Source organism: Aquila chrysaetos, chromosome 21 (genome assembly GCF_900496995.4).
Source record: "Aquila chrysaetos chrysaetos chromosome 21, bAquChr1.4, whole genome shotgun sequence".
Classification (NCBI taxonomy): Eukaryota; Metazoa; Chordata; class Aves; order Accipitriformes; family Accipitridae; genus Aquila; species Aquila chrysaetos.
In genome coordinates this window covers 21,438,090-21,458,375 of record NC_044024.1, presented here as the reverse complement: position 1 = coordinate 21,458,375, position 20,286 = coordinate 21,438,090, and the positions used below count along the sequence as shown (strand labels likewise).

At 47.6% G+C, this 20,286-nt stretch overlaps 1 protein-coding gene and 1 long non-coding RNA gene across 3 annotated transcripts in view; one reads left to right on the top strand and one right to left on the bottom strand.

Annotated features, from left to right (window-relative positions):
• LOC115333916 overlaps positions 1 to 7,418 on the bottom strand; it is an 82,403-nt gene extending 74,985 nt beyond the window's left edge. For both annotated transcript variants that reach the window (XR_003920955.1, XR_003920956.1), the window contains exons 1-2: positions 7,309 to 7,418; positions 2,666 to 2,877 (exon numbers count right to left, since the gene is read on the bottom strand). This is a non-coding gene — a long non-coding RNA (uncharacterized LOC115333916). The remainder of the gene's footprint in view (positions 1 to 2,665; positions 2,878 to 7,308) is intronic.
• On the top strand, positions 6,873 to 19,405 carry FGF16 (fibroblast growth factor 16). Its single transcript, XM_029997502.2, has 3 exons — positions 6,873 to 7,417; positions 13,930 to 14,033; positions 18,422 to 19,405. Exons 1-3 carry the CDS (start codon positions 6,892 to 6,894, stop codon positions 18,665 to 18,667), a joined length of 876 nt encoding a protein of 291 aa, XP_029853362.1. The 5' UTR covers positions 6,873 to 6,891; the 3' UTR covers positions 18,668 to 19,405.
• The last annotated feature ends 881 nt before the right edge of the window (positions 19,406 to 20,286 follow it).

Genomic DNA, 20,286 nt, shown 5'->3' with positions numbered 1-20,286 from the left:
CCAAGAGAAATAGATATTCAACGTCAGTGATGTAGGGAGCTCCCCAGCGGCCTCTGAATAGGGTCTGTGATGTGACTACTGCTGTTTCATATTCCATAAATGATCTGGAAATGCTGTAGGTGGGTGGCTGATGATAGAAAGCCATTCCCAAAAATGAAACCTAAAATTTATTGAGTGGGTGGGTGTTAAAATAGTAAATTTAATTCAAAGTTCATAAATGAAAAATAATGTATGAGGAAAAAGCCATTATTGCTGTGCTTTAAATCAGCTATTACCACTCATGAAAGAAAGCCTAGAAAAATGGATAGTTCTCTGAAAAGTTTGGCACAGAGTCAGCAGTTGGGAAAAACCATCCTGTTAGGAATTTTTAGGAGAAGAATGAGAACAAAGCAGAAAATGGCTTTATCCCTCGTATAAATTGATAGTATGCCCATCTCTTCAATACTGAGCGGAGTTCCAGTAATTGTGGAAATACAAAGCTACAGAAAGGGCAAGAACAACGGTGTACCAAAGCTGCGTAAGAGATGTTGGAAAGCCTTAGCATAGGGAAAACTTAAGCAAGCCAGAGCCTTTCAACCTGGAAAACAAGGAGAATAACAAATGAGTTCTAGACAAGCTGTTACAGCATGGTAAAGGTAAACAGCAATGATTATTTTAAAGTAGTCTTAACAGAAAAAATAGGGCACCAACTCAAACTGGCAGGCAGCAAACAGGTTCAAAAGCAAACAAAAGGAAGTTCATTTTCACACAATACCTAATGATGTTGTGGAACTCATTGCCACGGGATGTTATGGCAGCCAAAAATACAAGTGGGTTTCAAAAAAAACGATTAGACAATTTTATGGAAAAAGGTCCATCAAGGAATATAAAAAACAATGATACAGCTGCAGCCTCCAGCTCAGGAAGGTCTCTAAACCAGAAACCACTGAAAGCTGGGAGGGTTTACCAAAGGAAGTATCACTCTATACTCGTCCTGTTTTCCATACACAAGTTATTAGCCATTATCAAGAGGCAGGATATGGGGCTAGACAGACCTTTGCTGCGACTCCTTTTTATATTTGACCAATACTAACTGATGCAGATATAAACGCATACCCCCCTCCACGGTCACGGATAATTCTGTAAAAGGCTGCTATAGTTAAAAGGTACACACTTAGAAGAGTATCTTAATAAATGACAGCATTTTTTATTTGAGTAGGACTAGAACTGGCTTTTGTGTTTCCTTAAGTATGTTTTGAGTCTGTGCTTTCCAGAGCGGAGTTACAATGTTATCCTCCTTTTTATTACCCAAGTACAGCAAAAGAGACAAATCCAGTAGAAGGAACTAGCTCCAAATTTCAGCTGTAAGCCACACAATGACTTACATCCTGGTGACTGAGAGCTTCTTAGCTTAAGAAACTCTGGAGAACTACTGAAGTAACCGCCTATCAAGTTTGTTGAATATGGCCATGCCACACAGGTACTTTAAAACACAGGTTAAAACTTCCAGTCATGCTCTAGGTCTAGGATAGAATTTGAAGTCATGGTAAGCCTTCAATAGAGTGAAACAGTCCTTCGAGATCCCGTTCCTTACACACTCCAGCATCCTGAACATGCTTTGCAACTTGAATGGCCTCCTTATCTTCTCCTTCTCCATCAGTGAAAGCAGAGAAGGAAGTGACTCACTGCTAGCTCAGCACCCCACTACCCCTTCGCAGCTATGAGCCTATGAATCAGATGACAAGCCTGCCATAACACCTTACTTACTACCTTTTTCTTAATTGTTTCCCAAACTATAGTCGAAAAAAAAAAAAAAAATAAAACAAAGAAGATGACAATGAATGGATTTTACCAGGATACCCTTATTCTAACTTCTATCATGCCCCTTGGTTCAATAGCTGGGAAGGAAACGCTGCTGTCTTGGCATGAAATTACAGCATAAACTACAACACAAAAGGTACATACAAGATACGAACACTGTGGAGAGAAAAATTGTGCATCAATCAGTAGCCACATGGCAAGTTGCATTGGTGTATAATATGCTGAGGGGTAGAATTACACAGTACATATTCTCTGGTACACTTGGCCAAATCCTGAAGGCCTAATGACTCAGTAGTCCTGTAATTCTAGCTCAAATCCCAAGAAAAAAAGGTTACAAATGGAGACGACTGTATTATGCACCAGTTTACCCCAAGAAAGAAGCCCTCCTCATTCCTCATTCATCTAGTACTTGGAGATGTATTAGCATGAACAATTGGAGTCAGGACTCAAACCTGTGCTTAGCCATGATGAAGAAAGGTGTCATTTTTCAGGGAGAATAAGTACCTGCAATTTTCAAATGGGACAGAACCAAGGCAAAACTGCATACATGAGGGTCAACAAAGCTCTGAGGTTTGTTTGCACATGCTTGTCCATAACTTCTTCCCCTAAGGACTACAGATCTTAGTCACAGCAATCCTCTCCAAATGGGGGTTCCTGTGAGTCTGAGGTGAGCCAGAACAATTCTGCTTCCTACTTATTAATCCACACTGGGATTACTAAAACCAGCAGATACACGTTTGACCCAGAAATAAACAATAACTGGAAAAGGTGGGTACTTCCTCTTTTGAAAATCACATCATTTATTTAGGCACCTGATCCCAAGACCCAGGTAGGCAAGTCTGGAGCTTTATCCTTAGACCCTTACCTTCATTCTGCCATCATTCTAAACTCGCCACAAAAATATATATGTACTTCTACACGTTGACTGAAATTCTGTTGCCTCATTCATGTTGCCTTCCATTAGAAATCCTTCCACAAGACAGAGCAGTGAGATTCCTCAGGTCAAGGACTCGGGTTTGTTACGTACTTCTTAACGCAGCATCCAGCACAAACAGGGTCTAGGGCCTGGAAGTGGTACTGCAAAAGATAATAATACTAGCTTAAGTAAAAACAATCAAAGATAAAAACCAATAAACCATCCTCTGCTCCCCTTGAGAAAATTTGTTTATTCACCCCCTCACAAAGGAGGTTGCCCTATTTATCTGCCGGGAAACCTCAGACATTCCTTGCATGTGTGGCACAGATGGTCGCCACGCAACAAAAGGCAGAAGGGCTCCCCGCACATGCACGTTGGACGTGTCTGGTTTCTGGATATACAGAAGCTTGGTCAGAGCTACTGCTCCAGCAGGGCTGCTATGCATCCAAAATCCCAAACAAATACAGAAAGCCATCAATATCCTTTGAACAACATCTCTTACTGGAAAAAGAGACTGTCTGGGAAAAAGGAGATGCACAGTGACCTTGGTTGTGAGTCTTAATTCATTACTGTACATAAATTGTTTTGAGATCCCAAGGTGGGAAGTGGCTAAGGAAGCAGAAGTATTATTTATTAAAGCTCAAGGCTCTGTTGTTTCTTTATCCTCACATATTCTTCACATCTGATTTTTCATTCATGGCCATTGCTACTTCACATTTTTTTCAGCTGTCTCGATCTTTTCTTTACCCACTGGAATTGCCGCAGGGAGAGGATATGCAGTATCTAGAGCTGCTCATTGCATTTACTTATCTTACTCTTTCCTAATTAATTTACTGCTTTGACCCCAGTCCTGCTCTTCCTTTGATTTTACAGTCAGGTATCAAATGTGGCTGCTCTCCACGAATAGTAATTATTCTGCAAAAAAATCCCATTAATATTTTTACTACCTTGCTAAACATACACTCCTACAGTGTATGGGAAGGGGTCTGCAAGGTCTATTTTAGCAAGTTGGGTATAAATATCGTTGCTAATTCTTCTGTAAATTGAAAGGCAGCGCAGTTTGGCAGTAACCATTTCAGTTCCCAAGGTAGACAATACAAGCTTTAATCAAAGAATAAACCTGGGGGTGCTGCATGAACTGAAACAAAGGAGAGCAGAAAATTAATTCTGTAACACATTATGTTCTGTGACACAAATTGCATACAAGTTTCTGTCCTCCTTTAAGAAACTACTGAGTGTGGAACTGTATTCTGTGTAATACATGGGGGGAAAAAACTCTAAACCTGTTTCTTCTTTTGAAGGAGTTATTCTAGCCTTCAGTATTTAAAATACATGCCTTTTTTTCTTCAAACAATACAGGATACAAATCTCTCTGCTTTTTCCTCAGCTTAGTAAAAACATAAATAAACCAGGAAATTAAAGACAAAAAAAAAAAAGAGAAGAGAAAGCTACCTTTTCCGCATCCTGTTGTGCCTAAATAGAACATGTTGTACCAGCCTGTACAACTTCTCAATAAAATGTATTGCGGACACTTCAAAAGCTGACCATAATCATGAGAGTTAAGTGAGGAATGTCAGCTTGGATGGGGGATTTCGCTGCTTTTGTTATACATTAGTTAAGCATGCAGGTTTGTGTTTTTTACTTTATCTTGGATTTTACTGTAATGTAATTGAACTCTGTTACCTTTTTCAGTACCCTAAGTGTTCCTCTAAGTGCTCGTATGGATTTGGGTTTAAGGAAATTGTAACAGATCCAGAGGCTATTGAAGCCAGTGGCAGAAGCCTCTGTGGAGTTTGGTTAGTTCTTCAATGCGGAAACTATTTTTTGCTCTCTTCTGAATAGCCCTGGGATCAACCTTCTGACATGTTCAGAAATAAGGTGACCGCTATGAATCCACAGGCAAAACTCACTCTTACTTCAGTGAAACCAGGCTTTACAGAAGAGCATGTTTGATTGTAGCGGGATCATTCACATGATATGAACTTTATGCATTAAATTCACAGCATTTACAGGATTATGTCCTTAATAGTAATTCCGGGTTTGGGGTGTCCCATCGTTGTGTCTGTCACCCCTGCATCTTGGATCTCTGCCATTTTCACCAAGGCATAGTTTATTTCCCTCAGTTACCTCATCACACCTGAGTCTTCATATAGATACTACAGCATCATTGCAGTGGGATGCTTGAACTCTGTGGTATCTCCATGTAACCACACACGATAAACAAATAGCCAACAAACACACTTCTGTAGACTTTACTACCTCTGGAACAGACTATATTTCTATAAAAAGCGTGGGTTTAGGCTTCATGTGTCAAGTTCTGCATCAAATACACCCCTTTTACAGCCACAGCTCTGACAGGAAAAAACACCCCCAGCCCCCATTTAAAAACCAGATTCCTCACCCACTGCAGACATATGTGTGGGTGTTCCACATCGTAATATCAGTTTCCTTCGTATCTTCGCAACAGAGCACCGCCTGGGCCTGCGGGGAAAGGAGGCTGCATGCCACAGCCCTTTTAACCCTCTCTCTGAGGTGGACGTGGGGAGAAGCACCTTGTTGTGGGGTGAGACCTCCTGAGGGGAGAGACCCACTGAAGGGGTATGCACTATGGGGGAGAGACTCTCTGAGGGGAGAGACTCTCTGAGGGGAGAGACTCTCTGAGGGGAGAGACCTGCTGAGCAGATACCCACCATGGGGTAGACTTGCTGAGGGGAGACCTGCTGAGGGAAGAGACCCGCTGAGGGGAGATGAGACCCACTGAGGGGAGATGAGACCCGCTGAGGGGAGATGAGACCTGCTGAGGGGAGGTGAGACCCGCTGAGGGGAGGTGATACCTGCTGAGGGGATACCCATTGTGGGGGGGACCCGCCGAGGGGAGAGACCTGCTGAGGGGATATCCACTGGGGGAGAGACCCCACCGAGGGGATACACCGTGGGGGCGACCCGCTGAGGGGGGGAAACGACCAATACCTCAGCTCTGGAGGCTGACGGCCCGCTGGAGAAGCCACTGCGGCCCGGGGCCTCTCCGTCGGCCCCTGGCGGGGCACGGAGGAGGAGGTGGGCGACACTTTACTTCAGAGACATGAAAGCCCAGCCCGACTCCCCAGCCTACCGGAGGCTCCTCAGCTCCCCGTCGGCGGGACGCGGCGAAGCGGCGGCCGCCCCGGCGCGGCGGGGCAGGGGCAAGGGCAGGCGCGGCGGCCGTGGCGCGAGCAGCAGCGCCGCCTGGCGGGCAGGGCGGCGGCCGCCGGGGAGCAGGGGGCGGCGGCGGCGGGAGCCCTTCCCGCCCTCCCTTCCCTTCCCTTCCCTCCCTGCCGGGACCGTCGGTGTTTGTGTCGTCCCCCCCCCGCGTCTCCCCGAGCCCGACTCCGTCTGTCTGCAGCGCGGCCGGCAGCTGCCGTTACAGATACGGTGTCGGCGGGGCCGGGGGGGAGAGGGCGGAAACACCTGTTTCCAACATGGGGAAGGAAGGTGGAGAGGGAGCCCGCGGCGGGGCCGGGCAGCCGCCGCTCGCCCTCCTCTCACCTCCCGCCGCCTGTAAACCCGGCCGTAAAGCCCGCGGGATCGCTTTTCAAAAAGATCGCTTTCAGTTTTTACACGTTCAGCTGAAAAACGCCTCTCGAGCCCTCTCCTCACGTGTTATTTTTTTCCCTCCACCGTGTCCGTTTGCCGGGGGGGGGTACGGGTGGGAGCACGGCCGGGGCTGAGGCGGCCGTGACAGACCCGGCCCGGCCCTGACAGACCCGGCCCGGCCGTGACAGACCCGGCCCGGCCCTGACAGACCCGGCGGCCGTGACAGACCCGGCCCGGCCCGCCGCCTCCGTGCCGGGTCTGGGGGGGACGACACGACGCGGCTGAGGAGGGACGGAGGGAGAGGGGCCGGAGGCTGCCGGCGGTGCGGGGGAGCCGGGGCGGGAGCGGCGAGGGCCGGCAGAGCCGGGCTGCATCCCCGGGTGCGTGCGGGGGCTCCATGATTTCATCGGCGGCTTCGCGGGGACCTGCCAAGAGCTGTTATGCCTCACTGCGATGTGTAGCTTTTTCCTGCCATTTTTTTCATAATAAAAGAGGGAGTGAAGCTGGCTTTTTTTTTTTTTTGAAAGGAAAAAAAAAAAAGCCAAATGGATCAGAGAAGAAGGAGAAAAAAAAAAAAAAAAAGAAAGCAATAGCCAAAGGGGATGCCAGTGAGGTGTGGCTTGCATTTAAATATCCAATATGTCAATGTAAGGGGAGTGTGTACGTATATAAAGTGCAGTTTGCATCCGACGGCGGGACACATCCAGCTATGGGAGGCGCGGGGAGCGCGGGGCCGGGCCGGGGCCGGCAGCGCGGGGCCGGGCGGCCGCAGCCCGCGCTCTGAGGGGCCGCTGCGCTCTGAGGGGCCGCTCCGCTCCTCCGCGCCGGGCCCGCCCGCGGGCCGCGGCCCCATGGCCGAGGTGGGCGGCTTCCTGGGCGCCCTGGACCCCGACCTGCACGGCTTCCCCCCCGCGCTGGGCGGCGGGCTGCCCCTCGCCGACTCCCCCGGCTTCCTCAACGAGCGCCTGGGGCAGATCGAGGGGCGGTTGCAGCGGGGTTCCCCCACCGACTTCGCTCACCTCAAGGGCATCCTGCGGCGGCGGCAGCTCTACTGCCGCACCGGCTTCCACCTGGAGATCTTCCCCAACGGCACGGTGCAGGGCACCCGGCAGGACCACAGCCGCTTCGGTAAGGGACGCTGGGGAGAGGGCTGGAGGGGGGGAGCGGGGCCGCGGGTGGGTGGGTGCCCGGCCGGCCCCGGGAGCAGGTGCCCCGCGTACAGAACTAATTACCCCGCTAATATAAATCATCCCGGGACGGATATAATTAGACTTCTAAATAAATGCGCTCACTCCCCAGCAATGCGGGAGTTTTTATTTCCAATTTCCTACTCTCCCGGCGCTCAGCCCCTCTGCAGGTGCACAAAAACGTGCCTTGGCGGGAAAGGGGGGGCACGAAAAAAAAGTCAATTACAATATATATATATATATATATATATATATAAAAAAGTGGGTGTGCGTGTGGGTGACCAGCTCTAGTTGTGCCTCTGAAGTTAGCGGTGAGGGAGGCAAAAGAAAGGAGAGAGCACATTGGAAAAAGAAATTCCTAGCTTTTTTAGTGGGTTCGTTCTTTTTTTTTTTTTTTCTTCCTTTTTTTTTTTGGCCTCCGCGGATACTTGTGAGCTGATTTCTTTTACTTGCATGAATTTAATTACAAGAGCGTCTCCTCGAAGCGGGCGGGGATCGGTTGGCTGGATGGGTGTCAGAAGCTCGGTTTAGGGAGGTTGTTGGAAAGAAAAGGGGAAGCTGAAGGGGGAAAAACGCTTAGGGGACCTCAGAAAGAAAGGAGAAGATGGAACAATAGGCAGAGCACCGTGGATTTACCTTGCCGCCTGGGATACAGCTGGAAGACTACAGCGCCTGTATCAGTGTCGCACAAGAGCAGGGATCTCTAATGAGACTATATGTAATCTTCAAAAAATGCATCCCAAGCCACAGGCGAAGAAGTACAGTAAGTTTGAGCACAGCTAAGAAAAATTCCCGCTACTTCAGCATCTAGTGCAGGTGTCTGTGTAAGCTATCAACAAGTCCCATGCCAGTGATCTCAGCTATGTTGTCAACAGGTTGCAAGAAGTGCTCGCAAGACTTTTTATAGTTTTCCAAGTGATTTAACTCCTCGGTGAAAGGAATTCTTTTTTTTGCCTTTGCTTGTTTGCAACCGGTCCTTTCTGATACTTCAGGAACGCTGCTGCTGCTATTGTTAGCAGTGTAAGGCAGGTTTTTGGAACACTTGGGGAAGCTTATCTCCGTACCGCGCTTTCCATAAACACCAGGTGTGTGCATAGCATGTTTCTGCCTAAATCAACAAGAAAGTCGTAACCCGCGGGTCAGAGTCAGGTACTAATAGGCTCGTGGGGCAAGCGTTCTTTAATTACCTCCCAAAAGGCACACATCTTTGAACCTCTCATGCTGCAATACATGATGGCTTTTCACGTTGAAAGAAACTGAAAGCAAACCCATCGCATCTGTTTGGTTTTAGTTCAATCTGCCACGTAGTGTTTCTATCAGATCTTTTTACTTATCTTTATACAAGTAAACAGCCAGTTTCAAATGGCAGCATTTGTCTCAGTTCTGTTCTTTAATAAAGACTGAGTAAAATAAGTGTATTTCCAAACAAACTTTGGAAAAATGTGTTAAACGGGCTAAAACTTTGCATGAATTTTGCACGCTTAAGCATAAGTCACACAGTGCATTCAATAAATTGAAACATTGGCATTCCCTAAGTGTTTTAGCAGTCAGCATCCAGCTACGTAAACTAGACCAGACTTCAGATATAAAATATTATAGTTCTCTGCTTCGGGGTTTTCCCAGAGGCAGTGTAAAATAAATAGTTATTTGTTGTAATTGCAAGACAAAGCCCCAAAGGATTAGACTGGAATCCTCGTGTTCAGATAAAGTTGGACTAAACCTCGCTTCAGCAGAGACTCAAAGCAATAACGTATTGGCACACAGTATTCACCATCTGCATTCAGTAGCCATGAATATTTAAATTCCAATGTTACTGGTATGGTTCGTATTAGGATGTCATGTATCAATGCATTCCTAAATTTTGCATGCAGCAGTCAGAAAGCAGTAACTTGTTACAGAAATAGGCAGCCTGAGCGATTCTGGGGAACTACATACAGAGCTAGACGAGGGTTTCAGGGTAGCAGTTTAAAGCTGCCTTAAATCTAGGGGCATCTGGGGAAATATTTAGAAATCCAGTATGGTGGTTTGGTGGATCAAGCCCACATGGCTGGAAGGTGCTCCCTGATATCATGAGCAGATAATTAATGTGCTCAGTGGATGGCTGTGACACCGCAGCAGAGGCACAGATCCAGCTGCAGATGGGATGTAGGGTAGAACCGGACTTTGTGTCCCTATCTTTTAATACTGGAAGGGCTTCAGGAAAAGATGGACAGTATCTGCACCCTCCCATGCGCAGCCATCCCAAAAGCTACCAGATGTGCAAGACATCTGAGTCTTCCAGAGAGGAAAATAAAGAGCCAAAGCCCTGGTGATGCAGAACAAAGTACCAAGGTCCTAATGGTGAGGGTTAAAGGGAGGGATTCTTTAGTACCACGGCATTCAGGGGATGTGACCATAGGACACAGGGGAGGTAGCAGTATCGTCTACCCACGCTGCCTGAGCAATCACAGTAACTATTCCCTTTCATCTGTTGAGGACTGGAGCGTTCCTAAATCACACCTGTCTTCTGGAACGTGATATTTTATACTTGTAAAAATACAGATTCATGCAAGAACAATGGGGCGCAGCTTATTTTTCCTAGAGGAGGCTTAACACAAAATTTGGTGAAGCCCTCCAGGATCCTTGGAAGAAACCTCATTCTCACACTAGAAGAGTGCCCAAAGTTGCTCTCTGAACTGGCAGCTCCACCTAAGTCAACCCAGAAAGAGTAAAGCGTTTTCAAAGATGTATCTGTTCTCACTGTATCTGCTAAGAACCTTCCTGTACAAAGAAATAAAGGATGGTCAAAATCTGGAGGGGGTTTGGACTGACATTAGCACCCCTATGAGAATCCTTCTCAGAATGAAACTGAGATAAATTCACCAGGAGAATCCCTGACAGGAGGAATTCCTCCTATTCCACCTCATATCTGTTTTCCAGCAGCATTAAACAAGTGACACCAACGGTGCTACTCTTAACTGCGAGGAGAGAAAAACTCCTTGAGTTTGTACTGCAGACTAATAAAGGCAGCAAATGAAGTTCTCCTTGGGTACAAACCTGCTAATGGATCTGTAACACAGTCTCCTAGAGAAGCTGATGAAACAAACCTCCAGAGAAAGTTTTGCTGTAGATTTTGATATTCAGACCATAGTGCACCTGTTGCTGAACAGTTGTTGAGATTTTTAGCCGAAGCTTTAGGTTTGTAGCCATTAATACAACATCTGATGTTTCTGTACCCCTGCTCCTGAATATAGTCATGTAAGAAGAGACAGGTGCAAGGAGCTGAATTGTTCTTTGAGGGATGGTTTATAGTAAGGCGAGAGCGTGTGGGTCCTGCCATGGCAAAGCTCGGGAGATTATTCAGTGCTTTGGTGGTAAATGAATCCAGTCGGAGTCTTAATCAAATCTCTCCAAATATTATCTAGAAAGGCTCAAGGAACAAACAGAATGAATAATCAAAGCAAGAATAAAGAGGCAAGTCCTCAGGGAAAGAAAAAAAGAGAAAGGAAAGGGAAAAAAAAAAAACCAAAACAAAAAAAACACCCATGCTCTACCACAAAAGCACACCGCTACAATTGGAAGGAAAATTCTTGAGCTGGCCCCAGTGGCCACTCCCTGTGCTGCTGGAGATCAGATGTTCGAAGCTGCAATTTTGTCTAGCAATTGGAGTGAGTTAAGGACAGGATGGATATCCGCCCACATTTTTTCAGCCTTCACTCTGTCTCCTGACTTTTGTGGGTTTAAGTTACATTCTTAATGCTGTTTCAACATAGTCATCTTCCGTGCACGTCTCTAAGTGCCACTCAAAGATCAGAAAAGGGGAATATTGCACGGGACGTTGTTGGAAGAGATTGTCATGGGCATACCTTGAAGAAAACCAGCAAGTATTTACCCAATCTGCACCAGATAAGGAATGTCTCACCCACCTGCTCAGAGACTAAAGATGCTAACGCTGCTCCTGGGTTACTCCTTACCAGCTCTTTGGAGACCTGGGTTCATGTGCCACATGCAGAGTGCGTTTGTGGGTATACTTAAGAAAACCTCTCAGTTTCCCTGCCTCAGACATCCCTCAGTTTCTAAATGGGACCGGCAGCATTGTCCTGCTTCCCAGGGGTGACAGAATAAAAAAAAAAAAAATGCTGGTGCTGAGGACTGTGTGTGTACCTATAGGAAGGCTGATCTACTGCTGACCAGTTACCAAATATTTTTCACTTGAGTGTCTACTTGTCTCCAGCCTGGGAAAGTCTCCCCTGTTTCTGGGTATCCCTGTATTCCTTTCCCCCGTATTACTTTTTACTCTCTCCTAGTTGTTGTCAATCTTCCTTCACTCCCTCCTTTTCAAACAGTGGCTGTCATCGTTTCTGTCCTGCAGATGGGAAAACAGAAGCACACAGCAGTTCAGTAACTCCTTTCACGTGTCAGAACCAGTGGGTAGCAGAGGCAGAAGAGCACCCCTCATCCTGCGCCTCTTCCCTTCCCGTTCATGCTGCTTTTCAGATAAGAAACCACAATAACTACCAGGGTCCTGGTTTGCCTGCCTGGCTTGGGAAGGCTGCCTTTCCTGCCTGCGTTGCCTGCTCCTGGTGTTTCTGAAGGCAATATGTGTCCGCAGGCTGGGGTGCGTAGCTGGCCATATTTCAGCCTGGAAAATACCTGCACTGGTCCATAAAGCATGTTTTCTGCCATTTGCTTCCCTATCTCAAGGAATTGCTGCTCCCAAGTCCATATTTCATCTCCCCCTGCCCCCAGCACCCGCTGGCTGCAGGGAGGGCTGGATTTGATGCACAAGCCCCAGAGCAGGCAGGGCAAAAGGAAGACAAAAAGTCTGATAGAAGGTAGGAAGACTAATGCTTGCACCCAGTTATAGCCACCAGCATCTGACTGATGAGTCTGTGTTGAGCAAAGGGGGACAGAGGTGTCCATCGCCATCTGGTCTGTCCTATATTTAGGCAGTGATGCAGTTACCGTCTGAGAGTTATCGCATCCGCACCCGGCTGAGCAGAAAACATATACCCCAAGCTGAGGGATGACCGGGAGCTGCGACTGCCGCTGAAGTCAGCTGGCTCAGGTGGCCGCTCGTCACGCGGTGATTTTAGACTCAAGGCATACTTTTAAGAGGAGCTCTGGGAGGTAACCTGATCAGAGCAGCAATTGCTCAGGACTGGACATTTTGGGAGCTATATTAAGAGACCTGGAGCCACGCTAAAGGTTAGAGCAACTTTGTCCTCCTGTCAATGGAGACGTCTTGTCCAGTCATTAGACGGGATGGTGAAAACCCTCTTCCTTCCTCTGCTGCTACCTCCCAGCTAATTAATTCAGCACTGGACACGGATGAAGACTCTAGCTAGGGAGCATGTTATATCCAGAGTCTTAACACAGTCCCACTAATGCCTTCAGGAGGTTTTCCTGTGAAGTTTGAAGGTCTCCACCACTTGTGATGTTGGCATTGTTCAGACCAGTTAAAAACGCACCTGCTTGGCGGCTGTTTGTTTTTAAGTGCTTCACCAAGGGTTCTCCTATTACAGGTCTTTCCTCCATCTAAACAGCTGCCGTCCCCCTTTTCGGCAGCGAGGGTGCAGCAGGCAACGCGGCAGACCCCGCTAATTTCTTTGCCAGAGGAAATGAGCCTGCCCCTCAGTGTTTAAAGTATCTGACACCATCGTTGTAGGCTGAAACCCATGGGTAAAACGGTTGCTCTCGCAGGGCTGGGGATGGCTAGGACAGATGCTGCTGGACCGGGAAGGGGCTGGCGCAAGGCTGGGGCAGGCAGCAGGACATATGGGGCAGGAGGGGGTTTCTGGCAGTAACGGTGGCAGGGGGTGACGGAGGAAGGACCGGCAGCTCCCCAGCTCCGAAGGCTGCAGAGGAAGATGCATTTCTACCTGCGTATATTTGAAGTTGGATTTTATCCCTGCAGCTTGTATATACATTTGGGGGTGGTAAGTACCCCACTGGAGTGCCAGGATGAAGATGGCCCTCACAGACATCTCTTCTAGTGCTTTTCACTTATTTTTATTGAACTTTAAAACATGTGGGACTATCATCTCAAACCAGAGGCCCCGTGGTGACAAAAATCACTCTCCTTTTGGTGAAGAATAAAACCCAGCATGGTAACAGCCTTCTGAAATTTCTAGTGGGCCAGGCACAAGTTTCTACAACTGTCTTCTTGGTGATAATTAGAAAAAAAAAAACAAAACCAAAAACCAAACCAACAAAACCTAGCAAACCTTTTCTCATTAGCAAAGGTAATTCCTCTTGGGCAAGTCAAATTTGCAATGCTCGGGAGAAGCCTAGAGTGGAAATCGGAAGATTGCACACATATGGGACTACAGATTTAAGAACTGTCGTTATAAATAGGGAAAACGGGGTCTGTAGGAAGCTCTGCAAAGGCTGGGAAAGGCTGGTTCGCGTTTGTCACTGGAGCCTGGTGTTGGTTTTATTCTCTGTGTGATTTGGACTTCTTTTCTGTTCTAGGGATTTTGGAGTTTATTAGCCTGGCAGTGGGGCTGGTGAGCATCCGTGGGGTGGACTCAGGACTCTACCTCGGCATGAATGAGAGAGGCGAGCTGTATGGGTCGGTAAGTTTAAGGTTTTGTGCTGATTACAACACTGTATAACATATGCAGCAATACAGGCTGCGGGACCTCGTCGGTGTCATGAGCTGTGTCTGTCGCAGGCTGCTGAAGTCCTTGAGCTGCCACGTACCTCCATTCTACTACCTGTGATGCCACTGTTATAACATAAATGATATGTATGAAATAGGGTTGCGGAGGGAGGATACACCCGTGCGGTGAGCGCCCATGGTGGTGCCCAGCCCCTGGACACTGCTTGGGGCAGTGCCTGGGGAGCTGGGGGGGCTTATCGGGCTTTTGCCTTTCAGAAACGGTGTGGCAACGGTCAACTAAAGGCAGAAGGGAAATTCAGCATAAAACTAGGGGCTGCTTGTGTGTTTTCATTACCTGAGTAACACATCAATTTTATTTTCCACGTGATCAGGATCTGCACCGATCTGCAGATTTTACATTTATATTATAGCTCTTTAACAAACGGAAGCTGAAGTTGTGGTCTGAGTGTTATTTTATTATAACATTCTCTACAACTCCTTTTAGGAGTTTAGGGAGGTTGCTTATAATTTTCTAGAAGTGCCCTTTTCAGACTAAAATTTTCCACGTTTTGCCAAAAAACAAGTGTAAACTCCTTGTTAGTTTTTCACTCCACACAAACTCCTGAATACCTATGAACTCTGCCTAACAACGCCTATAGCAGATTCTGCTTCGTCCTTTGCTGCTGTAGGACAGAGAAAGCAGAAGATACCCCGTTTCCAGTCCAGGCTCAGGTTTCCAGTGGCAGCTTGTGAGTTTGTTGTTTGCTCCCTTGGTTTGGGCCATGCCCTTAGAGCCGTGGGTCGTGGGTTGCACTGCCGCAGCCGGGACCAGCTCAGGTCCACCTCGCTGCTTTTCTGCCCAGTGTTACTGAACCTGCACCACCCTGTAAACCGCTCTGAACGTGGGCAGGTGCTCTGATGAGCCAGCCCCAAAAAGAGAGCATTCGTCAGGGTTTTGCTGGATGAAACACCCGCACGCGGAGCAAATGCTTCTGCAAAGCTTGGCAGGGGCTGTGGGGAAAGGGTGCTGTGAAGAGCTTTAGCATCACAAGTAAAGTCTCCATCAACCTGAAGAGAGCTGAGCTCTCCTCTGCTTCTTTCTATTTAATTAAGCGTTAAGGCTTGCAGTCAAAACGTCAGGCCTTAACAACTGGGCAGAGGTGCTTCCTACAGGTTAATTAAACTCAATTACTAATAATTTAACTTAATATAAAGCAGTAATTTCTAGTTAGCTAGAAGAATCACTTCCATTTTGAAAAATTAATTGCATTCTAGAAAACCATTTTTAAGTTTCCTTATCTGTAGCTGCTGCACTTCATTGGTGCTTTTTCTTCAGATGCCCCACTGCCTTTAATTCAACCCATCACCTGTGTGTGATTTTTTTAAATGCCTCTTTCTAGATCACAGCACTGCCCTATGTGAGGATACTGATTTTTAAGGATGGATCACAGTAAATTTAAAATGAAATAACATAAACCAGTTTTAAATCAAAGCAGAAGGCACATACTTCCTCTAACCAAATCAGATCACTCTCATAGTGTAGAAATTTAAACTCATATACTCTGCATATAGAGAAGCCTTCAGAAAACCTTTGCTTAGCAAACAGTAACAGTAAACCATGAGTTTCCATCACCTTTTCTTCTGCCATTCCCATCTGAGACTGCCACAGAGCCTTTCACTATTTAAGATGCAGTTACTGATGTTTATATGAGAAAATCAAATACAAGCATGCACTGATAACTGTTCTTTTTCCACATCATTTCTGTAGTAACATCTACCCTAAACAAAAGTTAAATGCAGAGACAGCAGTTAAATTACAAATGTGCAAGATAGATAAAAAGTAAAATCACCAGGATTCCATAAAACACAAAAAATCTTAAAGCGCACTTCAGAAAGCAGGGCTGGAGCCTACACCCGTGCAGCAGCACCTCTCCTGTCAAACCCCGAGGCTGCTCAGCAGCTCCTGGAGTCGCAGCTTTTACTTGTGCCTGCTGAAGAGGATGACACAAGCCTGCATATTCCCTTCTGTGCTTTCAAACCCTGCAGCTCTGATTATGAGTCAACAGTTTCATGATGGGTTAATTAAATTCTAGGGCCTATGTTCATGTTACGACACAGAAGCAAAAATAGGATAACATTTTACAACACTTCATCTGGAAACAGAATTGACCCGAAGACATAATCATGGAAGTTTTCTCTCTGTCGTTGCATCTTGTACACCAGACAATACACCGACCAGACGCTGCAGGGACGCAGTCAAACCGTTGATCCAAACTGTGCAGAAGTCACGAGCCAGGTCCCCAGATAACTGGAGTTTTAAAACCTGGGATACATGGGTTGTACAATGATGGCTTTTCGAAATCGAAAGTCACTACAGTATTCTTAATTAAAGGTCCATAAAACAGCGCCTAACAACAGCATTAGCATTACAATGGTATTTTAGGAGATGACAGTACAGCGGTATTTTTAAATTTTCAGCAAGTTTACTATTTGCCTCTGTGCCAATTTTGCCTGATCTGTGTGTTGATATAGCCAGAGCCAGTCATCCCCACAGCGACGTGTGGAGTCCCCTCGGGACCGACAGCTTTTCTGCCTGTCCCTGTTAACCTTGTGCCAACGTTTCTGTTAAGCTTTCCATCCGTTCCAGAAATGCAACTAATACTTAGAGCAGCGAAAGTCACAGGCAGCACCTTGCACACTGCCCGTACGGCATCGGGCTCAGTGGGGACATCCCAGGGCTTGGAAAGAAATAAATTGCACCTTGCAGAGTCACCCCAGACTCTCCAAACATTTTACACAAACACTGTACCTCCAAACAGCCCAGTGAAGAGCAGGTAAACTGCGGCAAAGCAGCAGGGCACGAGTTCAGCTGGTCAGCAGTTTCCAACATATTCTGTGAGTAGATAGCATCCTACAGGAAGAAAAAAAAATGTCTGTATTTATTGACAGATCTGGGAAGAGAAACCCCTGGTTGCCCAGGTCTCAGGTGGCAAGGGCTGTGGCATAGGCTTTTGGAGGGCTCACAACTCACCTCAGGGTTTATTTAATTAGCGGCAAAACATTCAAAACAGGTTCTGAGCGCAGGTGAGCTCCTGGATCGTATTACAAAACATCTACTGCAGGCAATAACATTTACTTTGCACTCTGTATGCCATAGATAAGACACATTCCCTACCCGAATAGTTTGCAGTGTAGGTACAGTGTTTGTAATACTATAGCATCCTACGTTTGCAGGCTGCCTTTCATCTGAAAGGACTCCCACGTCCCCCCCCCGGCAATCCCGCTCGCCGTGGAATGGGACGGGATGGCGGGTCCCTCCGCGACGCAGCACGATGGCGCTGGCAAAGCCACCCACGTCCTCGTGGGGCAGGGGGACGTCCCCGCTCCTCGCTGCGGCTGGGCACGTCCCGCTAGCTGGCACGGGGGAGACGGGAGGGAGTGGGAAGGAGCGACGGGCACGAACCAAAAAGCCATCATCGAACGGCCGCTGCCGACAGCCCCCGGCCGTAAGGGTTGGAGGGAAAGGCTGGTTGCGGCCACGGTGACACCAGTGCCATCCGTCCCCCCGGCCCATCGCGGGATGCACCGGCCGTGGGCTGGCACACGCTCATCACATCACCTATCGCCGCCGTAAATCTTCCCCGGGGTTAGACACCCCTGGAGCGCTGCTCCCCGTCCAGACCTCCCCGGGTCTTGTTATGGCCTCACATCACAGCTATCTGGCGCTTCAGAAGATGAAAGGCCTGAGGAATGCTTTCATTCGCGTTGCGCTGTATACTCTTATGTGCCTTGAACTTTCAAAGCGGTGCTCACTCTTGTTTAAACCCTTCAGATGCGCTGCCCGCTTCTTCTCCCGGGGTTGCCTCTCGCCTAAGAGAGCGTTTTTGGGGTGTCTGCGGTACCTGTGGATGGGGGGGGGACGTGGCCGTGGGTGGGCAGCCCTCTGCACAGGACACGGTCCTGCCCGGCGGCACGGCCGCCCTGGAAAGCTCCAAACTCGCACCCCGATCGCAGAGACCTGGCTGCCAGGTTTAGAGTTTTGCTATGGCCCTGTTCTATTTTTTTTTTATGGGGCATCTTTGCAAAATGCACACCCACCTTCTCCTCCTCCTTTTGTCTCCTTCCTCCTCCAACTTCAGAGGTCTTTGGGTCCTGGCTTGTACGGCTTGGGCCATTTCCAGCTCTCACCCAGGGGAAACGTCCCCAGCGGCGCAGTCCCCGTCCTCAGGGGAGCCAGGAGAAGGTAGCTGGGAAAATTCTAGGAAAATAAAGTGAAGGAAGGAGGAAAAGACTTTTTTTTTTTTTGTTAAATTTTTGACACAAATGTCTTTTTCTTCCCCTCCTGCCTCTGCCCCAACGCAGAAGAAGCTCACACGGGAGTGCGTTTTCCGAGAGCAGTTTGAAGAGAATTGGTACAACACGTACGCCTCGACCCTCTACAAGCATCCTGACTCGGAGAGGCATTACTACGTGGCTCTGAACAAGGACGGCTCCCCCCGAGAGGGGTACAGGACTAAGAGACATCAGAAATTCACTCATTTTTTACCCAGGCCTGTGGACCCTGCCAAAATACCTGCGATGTACAGAGACCTCTTCCACTACAGGTGATGTTTCCTGCAGCTGCCCCGTCAGTGTACATACTAGGGCTCCCAAGCTTTTTCCCAGAGCACTATATTAATAGTCATTCCATCATTCCTGTAAGCATAGATGACGTAGGAAAGCACTTACATTGAATTCAGACACTGCTGTTCCTCCTTGTTTCAAGCGTATATCGAACCTGGGTTATTTATGGGGGTGGGGGTAGGGAAAGGGAGGGAACCCTACATATAATCTTTCGTTTTCATTCACTTTCTTTACCCGGTTGCTACAAGAGAGGTCAAATATTCAATGTTATGGTTGCTTAAAGGAACCAGCAGGCGAGCAAACCTGATCACCAGGGGGTAAAAAAACCAAAACTAAAAACGAAGAGAAGGAAAGAAAACAAAAGGCCACGGAATTGCTGCAGATGCTGCTGCTAAGCTCGGGATGGTTACCTGCTAAGAAAAAGCCTTTCGAATGGTACCGTGCTTAAGCAGCCCGGGAGTTTGCTACATGGATGATGCTACATGGACTGGTCCTGATGCGTGGGGTTTTTCCTGCTGTTGGGGTGGGAATGGGGCGAGGAACATTATTCAGATGTAAGCATGGATACTGTGCATAAGGACAAAACTATTTATAAAATGTATATGATATTTATTTTATATATTTATTTATTTCAAAATAATTTTATTTTTAATGAGAGATGCTATGACCGGATTTTCATCAGGAAGAATAAGGTCCTACTGAAACAGGAAAAAAAAAATGAGTTTTAAGAGCTTATCGGCAATAAAATTGTCTTTATATTGTAGATTTCTTGCTAGCCCTTTTTTTTGGCACTCTTTAACAATTAACCCAGTATTTCCCCATCTGCATGAATATTAAGACCACCTCTGAAAAGGCTTCATATGGTAAAGATACATTACCTAACTCCCCAAACTCTTGTACAAAGATGACATCAAATTATACCTGGAACAGACCTCGTAAGCGTGACCCTACTGAAATGACGGGCCGGGTGTCTAACGAACCGTAATTTCCAAGAACTGCAAATCCAGCCCTTCCCTTTACTCTGGTATGGGTAAAATAGGTCCTCGGGCCACGCCGAGTACCAGGCACGGCTCCGCTTTCGCAGCCGTCGGACGGGATTGCCCCAGAACGATGGAACCTCGCGGCACAGTCCGCGTCCTCGGGCTCTCCCTCGCCTCTGCGGCCCCGCCGGCGCCGGTGCAGCTCTCGGCGTGAGTCGTCAGCAGCCGAGACGCTTCGGCATGTGACGCAGCCGCTGTGGATTAATTGTCCTGTCGAAAATCAAGCGGAGAAACATTTGGAGCATCTGCTGAGTGTTTGGATGGACCCATCGTTCCTGCAGTAAGACCACCACATCTCACACGAGACTTACCTGAAGCACCATGGAAAATCAGTGAAGAAAAAGTAGAAAGCAGCAAAAGCAATTTAAAAAACCCCCTCATTTTTAAGCAATTACCATGCATGAAGTTCATCCCTGCAGGCAGCGCTTGGACATTCATGGCTGGGTGGCATTTTCCTCTGCAGAAGCTCCCTGGTCCCGCAGTCCCATCACTTTTCCTCTGCCTTGGGGCAGCTCCTGCCTCCCGCTGGGCTCAGCCAAACCTGCCAGCGTTTCGGCAGCCCGG